The 16,911-nt window shown below is 49.2% G+C and overlaps 2 protein-coding genes across 10 annotated transcripts in view; one reads left to right on the plus strand and one right to left on the minus strand.

Annotated features, from left to right (window-relative positions):
- Positions 1-8,940, plus strand: part of LOC103618571 (beta-galactosidase-1-like protein 2) — a 41,267-nt gene extending 32,327 nt beyond the window's left edge. For 2 of the 3 annotated variants that reach the window (XM_017738405.1, XM_017738407.1), the window contains 11 exons: positions 39-123; positions 626-763; positions 1,389-1,469; positions 1,660-1,766; positions 2,145-2,291; positions 2,667-2,738; positions 3,543-3,624; positions 4,789-4,876; positions 6,659-6,773; positions 7,675-7,791; positions 8,232-8,940. In XM_017738405.1, the coding sequence (XP_017593894.1) occupies positions 39-123; positions 626-763; positions 1,389-1,469; positions 1,660-1,766; positions 2,145-2,291; positions 2,667-2,738; positions 3,543-3,624; positions 4,789-4,876; positions 6,659-6,773; positions 7,675-7,791; positions 8,232-8,318 (1,119 nt within the window). In that variant the 3' untranslated portion in view covers positions 8,319-8,940. The remainder of the gene's footprint in view (positions 1-38; positions 124-625; positions 764-1,388; positions 1,470-1,659; positions 1,767-2,144; positions 2,292-2,666; positions 2,739-3,542; positions 3,625-4,788; positions 4,877-6,658; positions 6,774-7,674; positions 7,792-8,231) is intronic. The other variant, XM_017738406.1, reaches the window with a different exon arrangement.
- Positions 8,941-9,418: 478 nt separating this feature from the next.
- Positions 9,419-16,911, minus strand: part of B3GAT1 (beta-1,3-glucuronyltransferase 1) — a 34,931-nt gene continuing 27,438 nt past the window's right edge. For all 7 annotated transcript variants that reach the window (XM_017738413.1, XM_017738412.1, XM_017738410.1 and 4 more), the window contains 2 exons: positions 12,993-13,110; positions 9,419-11,912 (listed from right to left, as the gene is read on the minus strand). In XM_017738413.1, the coding sequence (XP_017593902.1) occupies positions 13,024-13,110 (87 nt within the window). In that variant the 3' untranslated portion in view covers positions 9,419-11,912; positions 12,993-13,023. The remainder of the gene's footprint in view (positions 11,913-12,992; positions 13,111-16,911) is intronic.

The raw sequence follows: 16,911 nt of genomic DNA on the forward strand, positions 1-16,911 counted from the left end.
CCTGAATCCATTTTAACTCTGTTTTTCTTTTGACACAGAAAGACCAGCCAAAGATGGTGATGGAGTACTGGACCGGGTGGTTTGATAACTGGGGAGGCCCTCACTATGTCTTTGATGCAGATGGTGAGCACCAAACGCTGTTCTTGTAGGACATTTTGTGGTGAATTTAAACCCCTTGTGAGTGCAGCACCTTCTCCCTGGTTTAAAAGCTCATTAGGAAGGCTACTAGTAAAAAAATAAACCAACAATTCCAGACCCCCCAGGGCATCTAAAGAGCAGTGAAAACAGAGCTATAGAATGTTTTAAGGACTCTCTCATCCTCCTGTAATTGTTTATGTAATTGGGTCATTAGTGTGTTCCTTTAGGAGTCTCACTGAGGAGTCCTTACAACTTTGCTGCTTAAAAGCCAAAAAACTGCTGGAGGCTGTGAGCTTCACCCCTTTTCACCTGGAGGAGAGGATATTTCAATGTATTAATGCATCAGGAGATGTGCTGCCCTTCCTGAGGGCAAGGTGCAAATCACAACACAAATCACTGTGACTGCACGGAGCAGAACGTGTCTGATTTGAATTCCTGGCCCAGATTTGTGGTCTCTGACCTCCCTGGCACTGCCCTTTTTTTGCAGAGATGGTGAATACTGTAGCAAGCGTCCTCAAAACAGGAGCATCCATCAACCTCTACATGTTCCATGGAGGCACCAACTTTGGCTTCATGAACGGGGCTCTGGAAGCTGATGAGTACAAGTCAGATGTCACCAGTTATGGTGAGTTTATTTTCCCTGCCTTGCCTGTGCAGCTCTGACTACCCTGGGTTAGTGACAGTCACCAGCAATGCTGAGAATAATCAGCACAACCACTTTGTCCTGGAGGGATGAGGTGGAACACAGCTCAGAAGCAAATACCTGTCTAAAAAGGGGCTTTTGTTGGTGTTTCCAATTCCCAACCCACTCCAGGATGTGGGAGATTCCTTTATTCTGAACTGTAATTAGAGGTGTCACAGATGATGACTTGATTTCTCTTCTTTCTAGGGAGAGATGGTGATCCAAGACACCATTTTTTAATTTTACCAAGTGCAACTGTGCCATAAATCTCTTTTCATCCCAACAGCCCTTTGTTAAAATGGTTAATTTGTTCAAATGGTTGACTTCATCCTGTGTGAAATTCTGGATGTGTGCAAATTAGACCTCTGAAAGCGTGTTGCTCCTCGGTGAATGGCTCTTGTCTAAATTAAGGAATTCTGTGGCTCTTTAGTGATGTTCACTCAGATTAAAGTGTACAGACTTCCATACTACAGACAGTGCCATGAAAATTGTGCCTGGGGCTTGCATTTCTTGCGTGAAGCCGTCGCAGAGCTGCTTTATGTTTTCAAAACATGTGCTGCTTTTCCAGATTACGATGCTGTGCTGACAGAGGCTGGAGACTACACATCCAAATTCTTCAAGCTGCGACAGCTCTTCAGCATGGTCATTGGTAATTACAAACCCAGGAGCCAAGGCACTGCTCCCCCCACACTGTTACACGAAGGAAATGTTTAAACTGCCCCTTCTGCTGCAGCCCTGGGGCTCTGGGTTGTTGGGAATTAAGGACCAAAGGAGGTCTGGAGGGATCTTGAATTTGTGTTGTCTGAAATCATTGTTCCATCTTTCTTTTTGCATCCCAGGCCAGCCCCTTCCTCTGCCTCCCATGATTGAAAGCAAGGCCTCCTACGGTGCCATCCTGCTGCACCAATACATCTCTCTCTGGGATGTGTTGCCAGCACTTTTACAGGTAGTGACACCTCTTTTAATGCATCCCAGACCTAAAAGGCAGCAACTTCTAGGTGCAAAAGGCAATTTGTGCTCTGCCTTTTTATCCCACAAGGATGAGGTTGGGGATTTTTTTTTTTGCCAAGGATATGCAAAAGCAGCAAATCTTTTATCTTGCCTTTTCCACTGTGACTTCTGTTCTCTTGGAATTGTGGTGTTGCAAGTCCTTGGCTCCTTTTTCTTGTACTGTGGTGCAGCTTTCTTAGGGTCAGGAGGGGATTTGGGTTGGAGCAGAGCTCGGGAGGCTCTCACCTGTGGCAGCGTGGGATACCTGCTGCCTCTGCGTGGTCTGCCAATGTGAGAGGCCACTCCTGATGTTCGATTTGCTTCTCCTCTGCAGCCCATTAAGTCAGAGTTCCCTGTGAACATGGAGAATCTGCATCTGAACGACAGCATTGGGCAGCCCTATGGATATGTGCTCTACGAGACTGTCATTTTTGGGGGTGGCCACCTGCACACCAGGGACCACGTCCGGGACCGGGCACAGGTAGGGGCACAGGGCTCCTTAGGCACTCACTCGCCTTGGGTGGAGGCAGGAAATGGGGGAAAACACGAAATTTTAGATTAGTTTTATGATTCACTCTTTGCAGTTCTCAGCTAAGCCTCAAGCCTTATCATTTCTAATTAAATTTCCAGTTCCAGTCTGCTAAAACTTGTAACATCTTTAAACATCAGAATGTTGAATGTTCTGAGAATATTTTGATTATTTTATTCCCACCTGAACTGAATCCATGACACAGTTGTGGACACTTCAGTTCTAGTTTCAAGCAGAGACAATTTCTTCCCCAAATACAGCTTGAGTGATCTGATTATGACATAATTGATGAGCGGTTGCTCTGGTCTCCTGTGCTCTGTTCTGCAGGTGTTTGTTAACACCATGTACGTGGGGGAGCTGGACTACAACACAGTGGAGCTCTCCATTCCTGAGGGACAGGTAACTGCTGGAGATTGCTCAGGGTGTGGATGACAGAACCAAGGCTGCTAAAGAGGGAGAAGTCTCAGAAAGGCACCTACTCCTGACTCGGACTAGCTTGGTGCCCTAATCAAACACCATCTCACTAGTGGAATAGTGGGATTTCACTGCCGTTTTGCGATTGAGAACTGGGGTTTGAATGCTTTTCCGTGGAGAAAATTCAAGTTATTGTAGTCCTTGCTGCACGAAATTTGCCAGCCTTCTTACCTCAGCCACAACATTGAGTACCTGTACCCTGTTTGTGCAGATTAAATCCACGCAGGCTTCATCTTCCTTAGCACAAAGCAGGTTTAAAGGGGGTTTGGAGGGTCTTGGGTCTCAAATTAAATGAGGGGGAATGTCTCTCTTTAGCTCTGAGAGCAGTTTTACCCTGGCAGAAGTTGGCACTAAGAACAATGTACTGACTGAGCTCATTCCAACAGAGCTGTGGTGGCTCTAGGAGCAGGGGAGGGGGTGGATGCACTGGCTGTTCTTAAGGCTTGTGGGAGAGTTTATGACATGAGCCTGTCCTGTGTCAAACTCCAGTTCTGGCTCTGTGGGTGATATCAAAATAGGAGTTAAAAATTCAAGAGAAAATGAAAAAACAAACCAGAAAGCTTCTGTGCAAAGGCTGCGAGTTCCTCACTGTTGGCAGCAGAGAACTTCAAGGTGGATTTATAAATTGCAGCTGCCAAAGGTTGTGGTGCCACTTCCCCTCTTGAACAGCTTCACTGGCCTCTGCTGAGGCTGGTGCAGGACCTGATGCTTCTCCTTGTTTGTTTTTAGCAGGGCTTCAGGCAGCTGAGGCTCCTGGTAGAGAACCGTGGGCGCGTCAATTATGGGCTGGCACTGAACGAGCAGAGGAAAGGTGGGTTTGCTTCTGTGCTCCCAAACTCTCCCAGACACTTCTCAGAGTGTAAATGCTGCAGAACTGTCTGTGTGCTGTGCACAGAACCAGCTAAGGGCCTAGTACAGCTCTTGTGGTGCTGGTCAGGACTGGGAGTTGGTGGGAAATGGTGTGAGGGAAGGAGTGTGTTAAAAAACATCCTCAGCCCCTGTCTGGAGTGATCAGAGGAAAAGCAGTGGCTGCTCAGTGCCCTGCACCAAGGTTTATTTTATAAGGGCATAGCTAAAGCCAAGGCTATCAATGAATCTGGCTCTGCTCTAGGTTTCCTAGGTGATGCTCAGCTCCCTTTCTCTTGCTCTGTGAGCATATTACTTCAAGGGAGGGAAGGAAAATACCTTTTTTAATCCGTGTTTTCCCTTGGGGGTTGATAATTGCATTTAAAAGCTCACACAGTCTCAGGAGGAGGGAACTGCATCCCCTTGAGCAGAATTGACTGAAATGCTCAAGCCTGTCGCACACAGTGGTGGAGCTGGAAGAGGTTGATTCTGTTTTAATGGGGAGCTATGTGCAAAAGCTCTATAAAATAGATTAATGGAGTTAGGCACATGACTGTATTGATTTTATTTAATGCAGAAAAGTTCCATAAAGCCTCAGTGCTGCCTCAGCAGCCTCAGTCCTGTGATTAGGAGGCTGCATTAGAACCCAGGCTTTGCCTGCTTCAGGGAGAGCAGCTTTAACAAAAAGGTGCTAAAGGTGACTGAGTTATTAAGGTGCCTTAAAATCCTGCGATGGAAAGCCCTGGAGCAGCTCTGGGTGTCAGTGCTGGCCCATGTTTTATTTTGCTGTGCCTGTTACAGAAGAGATTGACTGCTTTAAAAAAATCTGTGCATGGTCAGCTCACTAAACCCCAACAATGCCCCATGTGCTGCCTGTCCAACACATCCCAGTGTTTTCTGCTGGGAGGGTGTTTGGGGCCCTGGTGAGTTGAGGGAGAGGAGAGAATGGAGAGGCCGAAGTTTAGTAATGCTCCCCACTCCATCTGGATGAGCAATGGGACCATATGGACTCTAATTCCATTGCAGAACGTGGCTGCTTTCCATCTCCTGCTGTTCCACAGATTCAAATAGCAAAATCCATCAGCCTTAGCTGCTCCTCAACTCTTCATTACCTCCATTGCTCTTGCAGGCTTAATTGGTGACGTCTTCTTGAATAAAACCCCCTTGAGGAACTTCAAGATTTACAGTTTGGAGATGAAACCTGCCTTCATGAAAAGGTTTGTGGGATTTAAACATTTTTTTTTTTCCCCTTCCTCATTTGAAACCACCTGTTTTTCCAGCAGTGCAGTATCTGATAGGGAGCAACCTGAGGTAACAGTGGGGAGGTGGATTTTTGCACTGATCAGTTCCTCGCTGACACCTTTGCCTGAAATAGTGCACGAAATGGTGCCAGCTGATCCATACCATTATTTAGGGAGAAATCTAATCCCACTGTGCAGGATTTAAAGATTTCCTTGCAGCAGGGTTAGATCAGGTAGGTAAAAACCAGGCTTACCCAAACGGGAGGATCCCCACACACCCACACGTTGGAAATTTCGGGTCTTTCTGGAAATTACCAATCTGGCTGATATATTTAGTAATTCAGACTGGCGAGGGATAGATTAATTCTAGAAAGCTACTGATAGTGCATTAACAATCCAGATGGCTCCCTCTCTTTTATGTTGTTTTGCTTTAATTCAAGGAAGGAAATCTAGCAGGGGGATGTTTGAGGAGCCTCTGTCAGCACATACAGAAAACCTCAGCAAGTGTTTCAGGCAGCAGATGCCCTATGGACTGTGGCCACAATCCAGAGACACTCTTTACAGTGATGTTTTTAATACCAGAAACTTACGTGCATCCCCCGAGATATCACAGCTGCCCCATTTTGTGTAGGAGGGAGAGAGAGGCCACGTTAAACTGAGATGGCTTTTAAAAGGAAAAAAAGTCCACATTCAGAAATGTCTAAGGGCAGTTTTACCAGGTGCTGGGGGCTACCTGAAGAATTCTTATTGATGGGGTAATTCACAGCCTTTTGGACTGCAGGGTGTTAGAGGAACATTTCCAGAGAGGAGCATTAAAGCAAGTGAGCTGCCATGCCCAAACAAAAGCAAGATTAGTCACCACTACCCTCAGCTCCTGGCTGCTGACCAGCAGCACTGAAACACAATCAGCTCACAGTCTCCTGGGGGAGGAGGGAGAGGAGTGTTGTGAAAGGAGCTGTCACAGGCTTTGAGTTGAATAATTCAGTGGCAGCCAGGCTGCACTGGATCAATAACTTCCCCCAGTCCAAGAGATGCAGTCTGTAAGGGTTGGAGGGAGCATGTCCTGACAGAAGCTCAAGGCTTCTGTGGGATTCTACACTCCTTATTTCCTCTTCTGTTTGTGCCCTGCTCCCAAATTGTTGCCACAGGTAAGAAATAATGTCAGATTTCCCCTAATTACTGCAACCTTGCAAGGATGTGTTTGTGTTCCTCGACAGGAGCAGTGGCAGCAATGTCTGGTTTGAATCCTGTCAGTTCTGCAGCTTCCTTTAGCAAGCCACAGACATTTAAAGCACCCTGGCAGATCTGAAGGATCCTCAACAACCAACATGAAGCCGAGCTTTTATCCCAGAGTGGTTTGGTGGAAAGGGCCTTAAAGATCCTCTATCCCACCCCTGCCCTGGGCAGGGACACCTTCCACTATCCCAGGTTGCTCCAACCTGGCCTTGGACACTTCCAGGGATGGGGCAGCCACAGCTTCTCTGGGCAACCTCTGCCAGGGCCTCACCATCCTCTCAGGGAAAAATTTCATGCCAATATTCCATCTACACCTGCTCTCATCCAGTCTGAATGCTTTCCCCCTTGTCCTGTCACCACACGCTCTTGTAAAAAGCATTTCCCGTCGCTGTGAAGCATCAGAGGTGGCGACAGCCCCAGGTACCCTTGTCTTGTACCCCAGCTTGGCCTGGCAGGGATGTAGACCCTGGGGACAGAGGCAGGTGGCCCCAGTGCCCTGTGTGAGCTGTCCCTCTCTTGCAGCTTGCAGCGTGTGTCTGGCTGGAGCACGGTCCCGGATTATTTCGTGGGGCCGGCATTTTTCCGCGGGAGGCTGTGGATAGAGCAGCAGCCACAGGACACCTTCTTGAAGCTACAGGCAAGTCCTGGTTGTTTTTAATCAAGGTTTTTAAAGAGCTGGTTTGAGAGACACTTGTGCAACAGCTCTGACTGGCCTCTGTGTCTGTAGTCTCCCCCTCTCTTTTAGAGAATTATTCTGAGGGGCTGAAAGTCTCCTCCAGGTACTTCTGTTCAGTCTGGAGAGGTCCTGAAGGGCAAACGTGCAGTACTGGCCCCGCAGAGCTGCCAGTGACCACTTCAGTCTTTTTTTACTGGCATACAGATGTGATTTTCTAGTTGCAGAGGAGTAATGGGCACAGAAAATAATGGAGGCCCTTGTTTTATCCCCGTCTCCTCAGTGTGACATGGAAAGAGTCACTTCTTTGTGGCCATGGCATGGGAGTTAGCATTCCTGTCATCCTTCTGTGGGAGATTGCCTAGACCTTCAGATGAGATTTTAAGTATTATTAAACTTCCTCCTCTGATTTCCCTCCCTTAGAGCCAAGGCTTGTGCCCATCCTTACTGTCCTGCTCACTTTCCCATTTATTGGGAGAATCGTATTTGTTGCAAATCAGGCCAGCCAGCAGCAATTCAGTATTTCTGTCACTTGGGAAAGAGGTGAGGGCAGATATTCCATGCTTGGGAAGGAATAAAGGCCTGTCTGTTCAAAGGGATGAAATTTCCTGTACGAGCATGAATCACAAATTGCACGTTTTTTGAAAGCTTTATCCTCTTAATGAGCACATTAAGAATAACTCCTGTTCAACAGGGCTTGTTTAAATGTTCCTGGCTGCAGGGACTTGCACAGGGAAAGCAAGCAGAAAACTTGCAGAAAGTGGCTGGAAAGAATGCAAGTGTGAAAGCAGATTTGGGTTCCTGTGGGGACGCTAACGAGGCAGCAGAGCTGCATCGGTAATTCCGTGTTCTGCCTTGATTCCAGGGCTGGGAAAAAGGAGTGGTGTTCGTCAATGGTCAGAACCTGGGAAGATACTGGAAGATTGGACCTCAGGAGACGCTTTACCTTCCTGGGCCCTGGCTACGGAGAGGGGGCAACGAGGTGAGAGGCTCTGCTGGGATTGCCCTTTGCCTGTGGGTGTTGTTAAAGATCCGTGTCCCAAAGAGCCAGACGTGCACAGGACATCAATTATCCTCCCTTAGCTGCAAGCCAGCACAATAGAGGGGAAGGACAGTGCTGTCTCCTAAGACCTGTGAAAATGAGGGAAGGTGCTGCTCTAAAGCTGGCTCTGGCTCTGACAGCCACTAAGGGGTGGCGAGGATGGCAGCTGAACTACAAAGCTCTGCCCCAAGTTGGAAATGGAGACAAAGCTGATGTGCTGCTGCTTCATTCCTGTACCACGTGGTGCCGAGGCAGAGTCTCAGTCACTGTTCAGACTCACACTGACTGATGTCTTTAAATGATGCTTCCTTCCCCTCCTCCTGAAATTATTTAAAGCCCCCCAGGCTTTGTAAGAAGGGGTTTTCTCTCTCCCTGTGCAGATTGTCATCTTTGAGGAGCGCACGGCGGGACGGATCATCCAGTCCGTGGACATCCCCTATTTAGGACGGACCCAGTACGTGGACTGAGCAGAGCTGCTTTCCCATGTTTGGCTCATCCTGAATATTCCTGGTTGCATGTCTGGGGACGTGATGGCTCAGCACTTGGGCATGCTAATCTCCACTAGAGCCAGGGAAGGGATTTGCCCTCTCAGAGGAGAGGCCGGCCGGAGGAAGCAGGGCCGTTGTTCCATGGACGGATGGATGCAGCAGCTCATTCCCTGGACTACTGAGAACCCCCAGCCTGGATGGCTGCGCATGTTCTGGACCATCTGGTGGATGTGGGGGAGTAAAAAGGTGCTGGAGGCAGGTGAGAGAGAGAGAGAAAGAACTGAAGCCATCTGAACCGAAAGCTGAGCTCAGCTTTCCAGGGACTTTCAAAATGTGCTATCGCTGGCCTCCTCGTTTTTATAATTAGGTAGGGAGAAAATAGTTGGTGAACATGTGAGTAATCAGGTGTGGAAAACCATTTTGGCGTGCTTTGAGGCAGATTTTAGCAGGTCTCTCTGCAAAAAGGCCATTATGTGTTCCTGTGTTGGAGGCCAAGGTGGTTGTCAAATGACTTTTAATTTGGTTTTTTTTTTCCACTAAGTTTTGCTATGGAGGTCGTCTCTCTCTCAAAAGGAAAAAAAAAAAGTTTTAAAAAGTGAAATGTGTTTTGTCTTCTATCAAATGTATCATTATGTTTCAGCCAGGCAGGAATGAGAATTTCCAAGGAGGAGAAAAGAGCAAGTGAGTCCTCCAGTCCTCTCCCCACTCATGCTAAGATGAAATTCCCCCTTGGAAAATGAGCAGGGATCAGATTTGGGCTGGGATGGAAGCGAAGGGACTACAAGTAGGAAAACTCATCCCTGCTTTTGCCTTAAAGCTGCCCCGGGATCTTGGGTCCTGATTTCTTTTTTCTTTTTGTCCCTGTAAACACAAACTCGGGATTTAGGTAAACATGACGTTCTTTGAACTCACCAGCTCCAAGGCACAGAGGAGCTGCAGCCTCCTTAGGGAGAGGAAGAAATCAAACTCGAGCTGTGAATCCTTCAGGACCTCCAAGGAGTCGCTGCTTTCTGTGCCAGTAGCAGGATTCAGGCTCTGAGGGAAACACCAGACTGTGTCTGTAAGGGAGGTGCAGGGTATTCTGGCTCTTAGAAACCATCATTTTATTTAACAAATTTAAATACAGTTTGTTTAAAACTGACAACAGACAGTGCAGCTGGAACACACTCCATCCTGGCCACGTCTGGTCACACCTATCTCTGCTCCCCAGGGCCACGGCAGCTGAAAGGGCCCAGGCTCCTGTGGCCAGAGCAAATGTGCAGGGCTGTGTTCAGAACTCCATCCTTTGCATCTTTCTGGAAGTTACTTCCTTCCGAGGAGGGAAGGTTGGAACCCAGCAGGGACTGGAATCCAGATTAGTGAACCAAAACATGCAGCTCGGAGAGGACATCAGTTGGAAACTCTATCAATGTTATGAAAACGTGGTAGTCCTTGAAAAATGTCTCTTTCCACTGTCGGGTTTGCAGGCTGAAGGGAACTCAGAAGTACAATAACAGAATAAATCTACTTGAGTGCAGAGTTTTAATCCAAGATAACAATACCTGTTCCCACAGAGCAGCCAGCAGCATCCAACACTTTCTATCCAAGTAGTGCTTCAGCCACCGCATCTAAAAGGAACATTTTTGTAAAGGCTTCTGTGGCTGGGAACTAAAGAATGTGACTTTTCCCCAATGGTTCTGATATACAGTGGGGGAAAATAATTTACAAAAAATATTTTCCTTTGAAATATCAGGAAATACACAATGTCATTAGTCCAAGGAGAGACTTCTGCACCATGAAGCCAACAATCAAACCCAGAGCACTTTAATAGTTCTGTATGTTAGGGCTAAAAAATAACCACATCTATTGCAGGATTACATTTTCCCCTCAGTTCAAAGGTAAAATTGTGCTTCAGACCTTTTTGAAAGAATTGGGATAGTGGGGGGGGGTGATCAAAGATTTGACAACAGTTATGAAGGGGGAGGGAATTTAGGGGTTTTGGATGGGGAGAAGGGGCCTGTCGTACCTCAGTTGTTATCTCAGCACGTTCGGCAGCCTCAAACAGAGTCACCCACGGTGGCAGCACCCAGGTCCTGCTCCTGCACTGCTCAGTCCTGTCTCTCACCGAGGGGCAAAGCCCACCTTCAGCACCCCCCTTTCACCAACACTGCCCTTTGGTGTCACACACCGGGGCAGAGGTGACCGATGTCCTGCTTGATGCCACCTCGAGCCAGGTGCTGAGCCCAGGATCCCCTTCCCAAGGGTGCTGCTCTGTCCATCAGAGGTGACTGGGAACTGCTCCAGGGTGGTTTTTCACTCCAGGAGCTCTGCAGGAGCAGAAACAGGGGCTGAAGGGTACATCCCAGTCACATGGGAAATGCACTAAAATCACCTCTTAGCATCCAGTCCCTAGTTTGAAGCAGTTTTATTTTTTAAGAGTGGAAATTTGCCTTTACGTAGGAGCACCCTTCAGAGAATCCCACCCCTAATGCTCACAGGAACCAAATTAGGGCTAAACAGGACCAAGATCTGGATGAATGTTACAGTGTGTGGCCCCAGCAATCTCATAAATCCCCAGTTCCAATTATTTTAGCATTTTTAGAGACCCACATGCTGGAAACATGACTCCATCCAGGATCAGTGGTGAATTGGTGGTGATCAGCATCTCCCTGATCCTGTCCCTCTATCCCACTCTGGGGACATCCCCCAGGGGTGTTACAAGAACGATGGGGACAAACCTTCTAGCAGGGATAGAACGAGGGCCGATGGTTTAAACTAAAAGAGGATATATTAGATACAAGGACGTTCTTCTACAATGAGGGTGGTGTAACAGTGGCACAGGTTGCCTGGAGATGTGGTGGATGCCCCATCCCTGGGAATATTCAAGGCCAGGAGCAACCTGGCCCAGCTGAAGGTGCCCCCTGCCCATGGCAGGGGGTTGGACCAGAGGACCTTTCCACCCCCAACCCTGCTATGATTCCATGAACGCCAAGAAATGGGAGGGTGCCCCCCAAACTGTGAAACTGAGGAAGGAAAAGGAGAGGGAATACAGAGAACAGCGATGCTTCATGGGTTTGTTCTAACCTGCCTCGCTTTTCCCCCTCCCCCAAATCCTTCCTGTCTTGTGCAGCGTAACAAACACTGATTAAACTAGGTTTAAAATTAAGGGCTAAGGTGCCATCTCGGAAGGCAGCTGTCCCCTCCACGGCCAGAGAGCTGCTCGGGCTGTCGCACACGTGGCCACAAGGTCGGTGTGTCTCAGCAAAACCAGTCCCAGGGGCATTGCCGTGGCTCTCACCCTCACCCAGGTGCTGGCAAACAGCCCCTGCTCGGTGCAGCCCCATCCCGGCGGGGCTCCAGCGCAGCGAGCCGGGAGCTGGCAGTCCTGGCCTTTCTGTGCTTTTGTCTCCACCTCCGGAGCGTCTGCTTGTGCTCCGAGTCCAGGAGGAAGGGCAGGGGGTCCGGGCAGTTTATGTATGCAGTGTTGCTTGGTTTCAGAAGGCTAAAACTCGTGGGAGTCAGCAGAGGTCCTGGCTCCCGCCTGGCTGGCTGGGTGGGTGCTGCGGAGAGGAACCTTGCGCATGAAGAAATCTTCTGCAACAGAGACACAAGCAGCACGGGTATCACCCCTCTGCCTCGCTGCAGAGCCATCCCAAAGCCCTCTCCCACTTCAGGTCCCGAGCTGGGCTGCCTGGGCTGGGGGAGCAGCACTGGGGACAGCGCTGGAGAGCTCCAGCCCCTCTGTGAAGCCTCTCCCTGGCACAGAGAACCTGGTGCAGGCTCCCCTGCTGCCCTGCCAAGGCCACAGAGCAGCAGGCAGGGCCCTGTCCTGCTTCCCGCAGGGAATTTGCCATTCTTGGTAAAAATTCACCACTGCTGTGCAAATCTATGCCCTTCCTGCTCTTGCTTCTCAGGACTCGAGAGCAGCGACCTCCTCTCCCTCCAGGCCTGGTTCTACACTCGAGTTTAAGGGAATTGTGCACTTATTTTTTTATTATTAATGAAGCACAGCTCTACAGGCTGGGTGCAGATACAAGTGAATAGCTCGTCCTTCGCTCCTGCAGCCCCACTGCAGAAATACCCAAGGCATGAATAAACACAAATCAGCCATCAATGTGTGTGTTCTTTCCTCCTTTCCACTGCAAAAGACACCCCATGCTCTCCTCAGGTGAGCAAACACCTCAGGTGGGGTTTAGCCCACAGCTTCCCATACTCCTCACTGCCTCTGTGTGGCTTCAGTGTGGTTGTAAATTAAATATTTCCCTCAGTGATAGCTTCTGCCTGACTTCAAAATCCTTTGTCTGGTACTGCTTTAGCTTTCCTCAGGTGTTTGCAGGTGGATGAATCCACACCCTTCACCCCTGTGCTTCAGCTGTATTAGACAGTTAACAAGGCAACCTTGTTTAGACAAGGATCTTAATGGTGTAACTGCTGCCTAAATTCCTGCTCCCTGCAGGAGCTTCCCCTCAACCTCTCACCAGGTATTTAGCATTTTGTCTTAAAAACAGATTAACTTAAAAAAAGAGAGATTAACTAATGGTCTTGAGACGTTTGGCAGTAAGGGAAGGTCAGGGTGGTGAATAATGGAAATGAAAAAGGACATTTAAAAGAGCTTTTATCGTTCTCCTGCCCCTTGTCTAGCTTCTCATTGCTGTTAGGAACGTGTGCTCTTACCTGGTGTTGGTCTCCGTTCAGCCGTGCACAGTCAGATTTCCACATTGGGATCTGTGAATCCTTTCTTGCCCTCGTTCACCAGCACAGGCTTTTCTGTCCTTGTGTGCCAGACTAAAATCTGAAGAAGCCAGCAGAAGTCATTAGCTGCACCTCTCCAGTGCACTAACAAATATTCCTGCACATTAAATCAATAGTGCAATTTAACCAGCCACCCTGGAGCCTAATGGTGCATCCACCTCTGAGAGGGGCTTTGCATAAACCTTCATTTAGGCAGAGCTGCCGCTCTGCAAAATGCACAGTGCACAGAAATTACCCATTTTACAGTGTGCTGTCGTGGGACATTAACCTGCTCCTTCCATGTAGTTATCCAGCAGCTTCCTCGAAAGGCTCATCAGCCTTCCAATGGAGTAAGGCAGCTCCCTCCCAGCCAGGGAATCACATCCCTGCCTCCCCACAGAGCCAGTTCCTCACTCTACTTCTTGGTTATCACCTTACACCCCTGGTCTGTGGAGTCACTCAGAGGGGAAATGCAAATTCCTGATGTTCAGGTCACGTTGTGAGGGAAGAGGCATCTGGCTGAGTGCCACCAGCTCTTCCCATCACCTCCCCCGCCTTCGACTGGGGGAAATAGAAACTGAATTTTTCAGCACATCCCTGAAAATCCACTACTGGGCAGAAGTCATCAGTCTGCCCCCTAACCTCGGCATCGCTTCTCTTTTCACTCTGGAATTCTTTCCAGGGCCTAAAAAGCCAGGAGAGTGTCACCGAGCTGGGAAGGACTCGCTGCTGCTGCAGTGCTGGTGCAGCCTCTGCTGCCTCAGAGCTGCTGAGGCAGGAGCTGGTTCCAGAATCCTCCCTTCTTCCCACGAGCTCTGGGCTGCACACACCCTCTCATAACCCAGCACTACCCAAAGGATCCCCTCAAAAGCCCCCTCCCCAGTCCCTTTGGAATGCTGGCCCCACACAGCCACCCCCTATGCTGTACCAGGTATTAAAACCCCTCTCCAGCTTGCTTAAAACAGAACTGAAGCTTCTCCTAAAAGCTTCCCTCGGTCTTGGCAGCAAAGTTGCACAGAGATCAACATCTGTGGAGGAGAACTGGCAAAAACTGAGGTGGCTGAGTGTTTCCGGGGGGCTATTATAGGAAATTGTTTCTACTTGCTGTGCTCAGACGGTTCTGGAAGCTGCTTAAAATACTCAATTATTCTCAGTGCTTTCCCCCTAGAACCAGGATTGCTGGGAGCAGCTTTATCCTCTCTGAGCAGGTTTCCTGCTCCCCCTCACCTGTGGCTCTTTCCCACCCCGTGGGGTTTCCCTCTGGTTGCCATGACAATCCCCTGCACACTGAATCCTGCAAACCACTTCCACCCGGCGCCTGCCTTCCTGAAAAACGAGGGCACGTTCTCCTTCTGAAGGATGAACAAAGCCCTTTTCAAACCCTCCTGGTTCAAGCAGAGCACCTTCCCCCTTCCTTCCCAAGGAGCTTGTTTGACCAAATTCATCTCTGATGTGAGCAGTCACCTCCTGTGTAGAGCTTAAATCTCTGCTGATACTGAAGCAGTAGAGACCAACTGCTGGCTGGAGTGGGTCCAAAAATCCATTTCATCATCCCCCACAAGCACCTCAGAGCCCGCTTCTCAAAGTTATCCTGGATTCCAGCGCTGCTCTCCCCACGGCAGCGGCTCTGCTGCAATTACTGCGCTGCCTGCCCGGGAAAAGGCAAAACCAAACAGGGCTCACGAGTGGCTCTCTGCAGGCACCAGTGACAGGTCCAACAGCAGAAAGGTGCTGGAGAAATCCTACAGCCAGTTCTCCTCTCCAGTGGGAACTGGTGAGAGCCCTTGACACTGCTGACACTCCACACTCAGCCCTGCTCGTGGCCCAGGGACTCACTCACACTTCAGCAGCTCTGACCACACGCTCCACAAGCAGTGGAGCACAGCTACACGTGATCAGCCTTCTCCTTCAATTGGATCCCACTTCTGCACTGTTACCGCCAAATGTCAAAAAAGGGAGATTAAACAAGGTAAAATGGACCCATTTTCAGAGTCTGCAGCTTGATACAGCAGCTTTTACCATTTTTCATGCTGTGCTCTTTAACGTGGGAGGTAGATCACCATTTAGCACAGAAACATTTGCTTTTCTTTTCAGCCAGTGCTTGGTTTTTCCAACAAGCAGTGTGCTTCATGCCTCAGGGAAGCTTTGGCTCCCTCACAAGGGACCAAACAGTGAGTGGCACCAAATATCTGACTTTTCCTGAGCAGTGGTTTCATACAGGTCACCTGAGGGACTCCCCTTTGAAAATACTACTGCAAAACCCTTCCAGTCATTGCCAGCCCTGCCATTTGCAGTCACAGGACTCAAAGCAGATCTGGGAGATGACAGGGATTCATCTCCACAGCAGAACAATTCATTGTCTTCCAACAGGAGATTAAAAAGCAGACAGGAGAGTCGACCTGCAGTGGGAGGGGATCGCAGGGCTTCCAGCACACAGACCCTCCCAGGAGGGGGTCAGGAGTTGTTGTTTGAAATGGAAACTACAGAATGTGAAGGAAAAGAGACACCAGGCTGAAAGGGCAGCTTTGCTCCCCGTCCTCCAGCCTGACAACAAAAAGTTCCCCCAGCTGTGGCATTCATGGTGCCCATGGGCCCCCTGACTCTCCTTTCCTGGCTGAGCTCACTGCAGATTATTCTCCTGGGTGTTAATAGAAAATGGGGAGCAGAATGTTCCCCGCTTCCATCAGCCTCATGGGAATGCCAAGTCTCAGACCTCCCTCCTGTCCCAGTGGACTGAAGACAGGATGGTTTGATTTGGGGGAGTAGGGAAATGCACGAGCAGCAGAACTCCAAATGCAGAGAATCCTTGCAAAGCCCTGTTTCCTTACAGCTCCAGGATAAACCAATCCTTCCCTCCTCATTAGGAGGGATAACTTTCCCCTCAGCAAATAATACCAACTTTCTCTACTTTCTCCTTCATTTTGGGCAGCTCCCAAATCCAAGAAAATAAGCAGGATACGTGGCCTTTGGCCTAAGCTTCAGCTTTTTGCAGGAGTGTGTGTTTGTGGGCTGAATTCTGATCAATATTGCCAGTACAGCACTGCACACAGGGAAGGCAGCATTTTTGGAGAACAGATGCCTGTGCTTATCTTACACATTCCTCTGATCCCTCCTTAATGACTCTATCTAAGCACATCATAATTTTTAATGTAAATCTCCCTGCAAAGCAGGTGTGTGGTTATGTTTAACAGAAGCAAAGCATGACAAGTGCTGGGAGCACAGCAGAGAGAGAGAGAGAGAGGGGAGCCTGTGCTTTGATCTCGGGATGAGAGGACCCCAGACCACAGCTGGCTTTGGGCCTTCTCTGCTGCTGGCCCGAACTCTGCTCCTGGTAAAATGGGGGAGTAAAACCAGAAATGGAGACTTCCAGGGAAATGGAGGCTGCTGGCAGCAGCTGAAGCAGAAAGGCAGAACCCGACCTGCAAAGCTGCCCTCGGAGCTTGCCAGGAGCAGACAGCATTCAGCTCACAACAAGGACCCTTGTGAGCTCTCCCCAGCCCAGCCAAGAAAAGAAGCACAGTCTGCTTCCGATGCTGGGCAGCAATCCCTGCTTCTTCCTCCCCATCCCTGACCTGTGTCACAGCCCTGCCTGGCTCCAGCACCATTTGTTTCCTCCTGCCTGGAAACAACCTTTTCCTTCCTCTCCTTCCTCCAGTGTTCCTCCAAGGCTGTCATTCTCACCCCCAGCCTTTAGCACAGCTTCCTTCCAACAGGTATTTATTCACAGCAGGGACAGTAGGGCAAGGAACTGAATGGAGTAAACACCCCTAATCTTCTGTGTACCAGCCTAAAAGCAGCCTGTCCATCTCTCCTGCCTGTTGGAAACACATTTATTTCCACACTGGGCCCAGGAACAGGGAGC

This window comes from Corvus brachyrhynchos, unplaced genomic scaffold (assembly GCF_000691975.1).
Source record: "Corvus brachyrhynchos isolate BGI_N302 unplaced genomic scaffold, ASM69197v1 scaffold46, whole genome shotgun sequence".
NCBI classification, from domain to species: Eukaryota; Metazoa; Chordata; class Aves; order Passeriformes; family Corvidae; genus Corvus; species Corvus brachyrhynchos.